Source organism: Myotis brandtii, unplaced genomic scaffold (assembly GCF_000412655.1).
Source record: "Myotis brandtii unplaced genomic scaffold, ASM41265v1 scaffold550, whole genome shotgun sequence".
Taxonomy (NCBI): domain Eukaryota; kingdom Metazoa; phylum Chordata; class Mammalia; order Chiroptera; family Vespertilionidae; genus Myotis; species Myotis brandtii.
This window is the reverse complement of record NW_005370043.1, coordinates 2,166,337-2,175,272: the sequence shown is the minus strand read 5'-3', so window position 1 is coordinate 2,175,272 and position 8,936 is coordinate 2,166,337. Positions and strand designations below refer to the sequence as shown.

General features: G+C 37.6%; 2 protein-coding genes across 5 annotated transcripts in view; one reads left to right on the top strand and one right to left on the bottom strand.

Annotated features, from left to right (window-relative positions):
• Positions 1-6,234, top strand: part of SLK (STE20-like kinase) — a 51,317-nt gene extending 45,083 nt beyond the window's left edge. For 2 of the 3 annotated variants that reach the window (XR_001364444.1, XR_001364443.1), the window contains 2 exons: positions 2,663-3,034; positions 6,151-6,234. Coding sequence is in view for 1 of the 3 variants with exons in the window: in XM_005878204.2 (XP_005878266.1) it covers positions 2,663-2,809 (147 nt within the window). In the remaining 2 variants the exon portion in view is untranslated. Of the gene's footprint in view, positions 1-2,662 lie in introns of all 3 variants that reach the window. The other variant, XM_005878204.2, reaches the window with a different exon arrangement.
• Positions 6,235-7,759: 1,525 nt separating this feature from the next.
• COL17A1 (collagen, type XVII, alpha 1) overlaps positions 7,760-8,936 on the bottom strand; it is a 52,838-nt gene continuing 51,661 nt past the window's right edge. For both annotated transcript variants that reach the window (XM_014549413.1, XM_014549414.1), the window contains exon 54: positions 7,760-8,744. In XM_014549413.1, the coding sequence (XP_014404899.1) occupies positions 8,692-8,744 (53 nt within the window). In that variant the 3' untranslated portion in view covers positions 7,760-8,691. The remainder of the gene's footprint in view (positions 8,745-8,936) is intronic.

The following is an 8,936-nucleotide window of genomic DNA, read 5'->3' as shown; positions in this document are numbered from 1 at the left end:
CTGGGTGAGGGGCTGATGGCTGTTTGCAGGCTGGCCACGGCCCCCAGCCACCCAAGCTCCCAGTGGAGGCTGGCTGTAAGCAGGTATCTGGGATTTATTTAGCTTCTATAATTGAAACTTTGTTGCCTTTTGCGGAGGCCACAGCCGCAGGCAGGAAGCTTGGCTTCCTCCATTGCTGGGGCAACCAAGCCTCCTACTTGTTCCAGCTCTGTGGCTGCTGGCCGCCATCTTGGTTGGGTTAATTTGCATATATTCGCTCTGATTGGCTGGTGGGCGTGGCTTGGGCATAGCGAAGGTACAGTCAATTAGCATCTTTGTCTTTTATTAGTGTAGATTGTTTATTGTTTTATTATTATTGGTTCATTCTCAGAGCTCCCATTTTCCACCTGGATGTTCCATTCTTCATTTCATTCAGGCCTCTGTTCCAATATCATTTCATCAAAGGTTCTTTTTTTGGATCGCTATATATAAAATAGACTCCATGCCCACCTCAAACACTCTCTATCCCCTCACCTTTCTTTGTTTTTCCTCATAGCATTCATCACCACCAGATACATTTGTTTATTGTTTGTCTTCTCTCACAAGAATGTAGGCTCCTTGAAAGCAGGGACATTATCGCTTGGTCACCGGTACATCCCTAACTTTTAGAATAGTTCCTGCACATTATAATGGTCATTATACACCTGTTGAATGTTGACTAAAGATTCTAAACTCAGGGGAGATAAAACTAAACTTAACATCCTTTTTTCTTCATCTATGTCTCACCTTTTCCCTCTCTCTATAGTCCCTTCACCAACAGATGTTCTTCCCACATTCCTGTTCTCTTGACATCTAGGCTAGAAACCTGAATTATTTTTCATTTCCATGATACCCCACATTCAATCATAATATTTCTCTTTTTCATATGATCATCTTACTACTTGCTTAACATTGTTCAATAATGTCCTAATGGCCTTCCGGTCTCTAGCTTCTTTTCTTTTTTCCTACTTGCCTACCATCACCAGAATATTTACCCTCAAGAACATTTCTGATACTGTCATAGTGGTACTGATAAATCTTTAGTTCTTTCAGAAAAAAATGTAAATACCTCAATCTGACTTTTTTTAAAAAAATCCTCACCTGAGGATATTTCTTCCATTGATTTTTCAGTGAAAGGGAGAGTAAAGGGGAGAAGAGAGAGAGAGAGAAACATCAATGTGAGAGAGAAACATCAATGTGAGAGAGAAACATCAGCGTGAGAGAGAGCCATCAATTGGTTGCCTTCCTCACGTTCCCAAACCTGGGGTCAGGGATCAAACCTGTGACCCTTTGGTTCACAGACAGATGCTCTAACCACTGAGAAAACCGTCCAGGGCTCAGTCTGACTTTTAAGCCTTCATAGTGCCACACATTGGCCACAGTCAACCTTTCTAGCTTCATCTTCCTCTAACCACTTTGATCCCAGGTTACGTTTCAGTATCCTCCTTCCTATATAATAAAAGCCTAATATGCTAAGTGTCCAGTCGTCTGGTCATCCGTTCAACCAATCAAAGCGTAATATGCTAATGATATGCTAAGGCCACTCAACAGCTCGCTATGACGTGCACTGACCACCAGGGGGCAGATGCTCTGACCGGTAGGTTAGCTTGCTGCTGGGCTGATCGGGACTGAGCGAGATAGGCTGGACATGCCCTGGAGCCCTCCTGCGGTCCCTCCCTGTCTGGCCAACCTCCTGCGTCCTTCCCTGGCCCTGATCGTGCACTGGTGGGGTCCCTCGGCCTGGCCTGTGCCCTCTCACAATCCGGTACCCCTTGGGGGATTGCGGTTGGAGAGCTGGTTTTGGCCTGATCCCGCAGGCCAGGCCAAGGGACCCCACTGGTGCACAAATTTGTGCACTGGGCCTCTAATAGGGTATAATCACCATTACTCAAACCAGTTTTGCAGTTTCCTGCCTCTGCATTGTTTCAGCTCTCTTTGTCTGGCATGCCTTCCCCATCCCGTCTATTAATTTCTTATCTTGACTTCAAGACTAAATTCATGTTTCATTTCTTCTGAGAAACCTTCTTGTATCCTTCCATCTTCTTCTATACTTTGTACCTCTGTAGCAGCACTTTATCCCTGAATCACTTTTCTGCAAAGTCATTGATACCTCAGATATTTATCAAGCACTTATATTTGCTCTGTATTATGGAGATATAATGTTGAATCTGATTTAGGTTTTAACTTTAAACAGTTTATAGTCCAGTGTGGTAGAAGAAACATGCACATCAATAATCAAAATAAAAAATAGAAAATGGTAAGTCACATGGGAGTGACAGATAATAGTAGGTGCCATCTATTGAGTACCAAGTATGTGTTAAGTACATCATCATCACATTTAATCCTCACACAGCAACCCAGTGAGGTGGGTGGTGTTTTCCCTATTTATAGCAGAAGAATGAAATGATTCTGTAAGATAGAGAAGTTAAGTAATTGACCCAAGTTAGCCATTAGTATGGCTGAGCCAAGACTTGAATTGAACCTAGGGCTGTGCACAGCCTTTGACCCTAACTATTGAGCAGTCTGGTCTTCCATAGAATAATATACAGAGAATGGGTTTGGGGCAAATAGTTTTATCTTGGCCACCAGAGTAAATTCTGTTTGAAATACCAGTACCTAATTTCCTTTTCCCTTCCTTTTTAAGACACTGGAAGAAGAATTTGCCAGGAAACTGCAGGAACAGGAAGTGTTCTTTAAAATGACTGGGGAGTCTGAATGCCTTAACCCATCAACACAGAGCCGAATTTCCAAATTCTATCCTATCCCTAGCTTGCATTCCACTGGATCGTAACAATGGGAAGTATTCTGTGGTCTAGTTTGGCTTTTGAAATATGTCCTTTTGTTCTCTTCATCTTCTGCCACAGTCTACATTAGAGAGTGCATGAAGACAATCACCTGCCTCACCTTCTAGGAGTTTTTTTGTTTGTTTTGTTTATTTAGCAAAGATGAAGGGAAAGGAACTAAGACAGATGCTGGGCCATGTTGGCATAGAAGCATTTTGCAGTAATTCCCTAAGGTGATTTTGTATATTAATCTTAAAGATTGTGTTCTTTAGACGCTGTTACCTAAAAAACTCTTAGAAATATAATGTTTAAAGTTATTTTAAAAAACCTGTTATTTCACTGAGTATTAGTAAATATCTTTTTCTCAATGATGCCTGAATTCTGTAGTTGGAACTCTGCTGTAGAGAGTTGGAATAATTTTCTCTTGGTGAATCAGCTCTCATGAAAAACCTAGGAATTGCTCAAAATATAATACTGATTCATTAAATCAATTTTATCTTTAAAATATCAACAAACTCTTTTAAAAGAGAAAAAATATTTCAGTAATCTAATATAATTACCTGTTTAGGCCTGAGCTAGTATTCAAGGGTGCTAGTTTTATTAAGATAGTGCCTAAAACACTAAATTTCAATTGAGTCTAAAATGGGATTTTCTTTTTTAATTCAACAGGGACAAAACATCCTTAGCATTAAGCATTATAATTTTTAAAATCTTGGTTCTTTTACCTTTGATAAAAATTTTCATCCTAAACGTGGTGTACATGGTTGAAAACATGAAAAAAAAGAGAATTTTTAGATGTCCAAATTGGAACTGTATTCACCAAATTAAAAAAAAAAAAGAGAGACCAATTGATGGGTCTCTCTCCCAGCTTATTTTTTAAAATAATACATGAGCTAGTTAAATGACCTTTCCCATCTCAGCAAATTCTGTTCATTGAAAACTGTCAGAGGCCTTCTGGCTGAGTTATATTTATAAATGTATTTTCTAAAATTGATTTTAAAAGAGGCATTTATTCAGAATACTTTTTTAAAAAATTAAGTAAAATATTTAGGCAAATGTTGGAAATGACTTAGTTGTTTTGAAATAGTCATTTATATTTTGGTTTTATTTTGTTCCATGCTTAAATTATTTGAGTGGGAAAGCCTGAAACCTTTATCCATGTGGTTGCTGATATGTGTAATTATTAATGAAATGATCACTCCTAGTCCCTCTTGAGGCTTAAAATTTCAAGCATGTGTCAGGTCAAACAGTATTATGAACTGTACTGTGCTGTGTGAGACAGTAAGTGATGCTGCCTGCCATTTGCAACCTTTTCTCTTTTAAGAGTACCAGGTACCAAATTGTACAAGTTTCAGTTTTTGTTACATTACATTTGATGCTGATGAAAATTTAAATGTAACTGTGGGAACACTTATTAAGGAAATGTAAATATCTGTAGCACTTTCTTGCAGTTAATTTGAAAACTTTGAATGCTGAACCTTATTTTGTTAGTGGTTTAGATGATTTAAATGCATGTATGATTTTCATTTTGTAATTATTTTGACAAGCATAATTTACTTTGACAACTTTGTAGGTAGCCTTAACTTCTGGCCAAGTTTGTTTTTATATATATATAAAAAAATATATATATATATACATATATATTATGTATGGTTGTAAATTCATACACTTATCACATGAATGTGTTACTGTATACAAAACTCCTTTAATGCTTTATTCTCAAATGCTGGGTTGAAAAATGTTTTGAAAGCCTTTTAAAATATATATCTTTATAAAGTAATATTCAGGATGATGGAAATTGTTTATATTATGATAAAAATGACAGTATAAAGTTACTCAGTGTATTTAATGATTTATTTTAAGAGGGAAAGAGGAGGAATGCTCTCCTTTGAAATTTTCAGTGGACATTTTTTTAGTATCATTTAAATTATATTCTGTATGCTAAATAGTTTGTGGCACATAATTCATTTTGGTCTGAATATTTGATTCTTTTTATTCCTTTCAACTTGACATTCAGAGTATTGAGTAAAGGAAAGAGGTTCAGAGTAGAAGGGTTGACACTCTGGTAAGTTTATTTGCAATTGTTGGTATCTCCCTTAAAACTGCCCTTTGGATTCAGTATTTATGCTTGAGTCTTCTTTCAAATATGACCATATTCATGTGTCCGCAGGACTACAGAGTGATACATACATAGAGGTGAAACATTCATTTTAATACTTAAAGTTACATAAATCTTTTCAAAAAGTGTTTTGTTACAGAATATGCTGTTTGTACCCATCCGTGCCCATTTCTTCTTAAGCCCTGTATTCAAATAAATAATAGTGATCTTTCTTTCTTGCATGTAGTGTAGATGGGCAGTGGGGGAGGGGCACAGACTTCTTTGAAGTCAAAGAATACAGTCAAATCCATTCCTGATTTGGTTGTTGTTGCTGTGGCAGAATGTGCTATGAAATGCATAAAAGAAATTGTTCATATGTGTACCCTAATTGCTCACCCTTCCCTCTTCTCCCTGTGTGCTGTAGACACACCAGACCGTCACACTTCTGCAGGTCTAGCTCTTAGAGCTCGTTGCACCAGATTGCCTTTCCTAGTCCTGTCAATCCATAGTTGAGTGAATTGCTGAATTAGCTGCTATATTATGTGGAGTCACAATTAAGCTTTTTCTTACCCTTTTCTATGGGGAAGCTATAGGGTGGGTCAGGAGGAAATTGAGTGCTTATACTTTGCTGAAAATATTCGAACTTTCCTCTAACAGGATACAGCAAATTGTAGTTAAATATAAACCAGAACCAGAGCTACCTCTAAGTAGTGTTTCCTCAAGCACAAAGCTCTCAGGCATATGAGACCCACTTTAATGGAGGGTCTCTGATTTCTCAAGCATCAGCGAGTTTCAGAAGCAACTGTCTTTTGTACTCTTCTTAGTTCCCTTGTAACTACACACTTTTCCCATCCCACACTGTGCTTAAATGACAGTCTCTTCTGAGAAGCCAAATTCTGTCAAATGATTAGCTAGAGATAGTATTAAAGGAAACCTAGAACTGAGATAAAAGGGGAGAGTTAGTTCTAGTGCTAATAGTCTTCTGATTAAATAAATCAATTCTTTTCTGGGAAATGTTCTTTTATGGGAAATGGGATATTTTAAATGCTTAAGTTTAAGGCACAACAGTTAATGCCTCTGTTGTTGCTTTTCTGTGGCTGACATGGTTTTGATATAGCTTTACATTTTCTGCTACTAAGCTTCGGGTAGAATGTTATACCAGTTTTAAATGTTGGCTGCAGCTTTTTGTGATCCTTCTTTGATTTGCAGTGTAATAACTTCACAAACTGAATTTTCAAAATTTTGTTCCAGGTTATGCCTCTTGTCTACTTGGGAGCAATGTGTCTTTTCAATCATGGGATTGACAAATGAAAAATAAAGTTGTTTCTTAATCTATGTGGAGAAAGCAGTCTTTTATTGAGAACCATTGAAACAGGATTGTCATACGTGAGAACAGTATGCAGCTTCTTTTGGGCCTACATTTTTAACACTTGCAGTCCTCTAGGTCTTCTGGCCTTTCAGACTTATTAGAGGTGCTTACAATATTTCCATCAACATATGTATATATACATATTTTTTATTTCCCTTTTCCCCCTTGGGATGGATTCTTTTTCTAATATTTCACAAGCCATATGACCTCACTTTTGCTAAAAATAACCGTTTTGTCATTGATATGTTCATGCAAGATTCAGTAGACACTAGGCAGCATCATTTGGTAAGTGTTCAGCTTGGCTGGAAGAGGCAAAGCATGTCATTTTCTAATCCAGGAGTATCGTACACTATTGAGCTCATTCTTAACTTTTGTGCGTGTGTTTAAATAGAAACAAAAAGGCTCAGAGTCGTTGCCATCCAGCTGAGGACATATCTGCCTGTTTTTTTCTGGGTCCTGTCCAGAGAAGGTAAGCACGTTTGGACTTTCACCTAATTCACATAGTCTTAGGATTCTGTGAAGACCTTGGATATCTTAGAAAGGTAAATCTATTAAGTAGGGGAAAAACTCATATGTCTGAGTAATCAAGATAAGAATCATTAAAGGGGATATAATACCCTTAAAACTGCTATTACAAAACTAAATGGACTCAGACATTAGGTAAGACTTTTTAGGTAAAACTAAAATATTAAAAAGGTACAATGTAGTCATTTATTATACACAATAATTTTTCATTAGGAAGTAAAAAGTTTGAAATTCTGAAGGCCTTATGAACTCATTTTTTTAGAATTCCTATATTGATTCACATCTAGTAACTATCAGGATATGAAAAAGGAGACAAACAAGACCATATAGAATGTTTGGTGCTTGACTAGTGGTTGCTGCTAGCAGTTGTTTGATATAGTGGAATTAAGTGTCATGTTTTCCCCCAGGATAATATGGGATACACTCAGTAGAGGCCACATAAAAAATAAATGGTTCAGTCTTTTAGAAGAATAGAGGTGTAGAAGTAGATTTCATTTAACCCCACTTTAAATTATCCAGTAATTGAGCATCACAGTTTGCAACAAATTCAAAAGTGGGCCAATGGTAGCCTCTTCTGAATTTGCATGTCTGAGTTTACTATGCATTTCTGTGGGGCATTTGATGTTTGTGTATTTTTCCTTAATAGGTGTTTTGATATTCCATATTACTTGCTCTGCCATTATAATTCCTTTGCCCCAGGATAAATCACTACATTAGCTGAAAGTAATCTTGTTGCTCATCTGTTGCATGTGTTTATTTCAAGTAATTTATGCATAGAGAAACTCTTCAAATGCTTTCTAATTGCCCAAATTGAGTTATTAATTCCAGATGAAGGTCTGCCTTTAATGATCTCAATGATTAAATACCAGAAACTGTGTCCCAGAATATTGCGTTTGTAATAGAGTCAAACCCAAACCCAAAATATTTTTTTTTCTTAACTTTGGTTAGATGGATCACATTACACTATTAAAAAAGGAAAAAAATCCTTTAATTGGATATTTTACTTTTGAAATGACTTTTCATCTAATAGACCACATTAACATTTTTAGACATTGAAAAGTGCTTAAAACCAACTGCACCCAGTACCCAATGCCATTTGCTAAGTGCAGAACAGGTGACATCCTGCCCTAGCAGTAGATAGTCTATTTTCCCTCCCTCTTTCTCTTCTTGCCCCTTGCCCTCCTTTTTCTATTTGCTGCAGCCCAGTTCAGTACAATGAATCTATAAACTCTAGCACGAACCTATGGATATAGATTATAGCTACCATCAAACTTTCTAAGCAAGTGGGACTATATGTAGCGAGAAATAACTATTAGAAACCCCGTAGCCACCTTCAGGAGAAGTGAATTTCTTAACTTTTTCAGTTGCAAGAGTGGCTCCTTAGCCAACTGTTTTCTGTGACTAGAGAATGCAGAGTGAACAGGGGAGGAAGGATCTGACAGCACAGCTTTATAGCATTAATCAGAATGCACCCCCATTAAGTGTAGCCCACAGGAAGGTGCCCCCGACCATCCCCATCTTCCATTTTCTGGGCTCATTTACAGGCAGAGCTCAAGGACTCCTGAGCCAACTTGTATGAAACTGGCTTCCTAGGTTAGGGCTTGAACTAGTGTTAATGAGGCCAAGGAGCTCACATCTTGATAGCAGAGAAGTGTGTCTGCTGCCACAGCACTGCAGCTACTCAAGTCTACCCAACGAAGCTGTTGCAGATGGTGTGTCTTTGAATTATTTATATATGTATATATTGTTTCAGACTAAAAAAAGTGTGTAGTTGACTGTTTGGCTGTGCTGTATCAGTAGGCATTGAGACTTCAGCTTTCATCCTTTGGAGAGATTTTGATCTAAGCACCATAAGCCATTGCAAGAACTGGTCTGGGGGCTGTTCCACCAAAGGTAGCTCATGGCTTGGTGGCGATGCTTCTCCTTCTCCGCCCAACATAGACTTGGTCACCTGAAAGTTAGAAGATGAAAGTTAGAAGATGAGTAGGAAGTTAAAAAATATCTTGTGGCCTGTGGAGGCTTTAACTTGGGCAATTATGGCAACTGTGACAACTTGCAAAACTGGCTTGAAAGATAAACTCTTTCGTAAGACTATCAATTTATTTAGATTGTTTACCCTCTTTCATTACCAGATTGGTTCTCC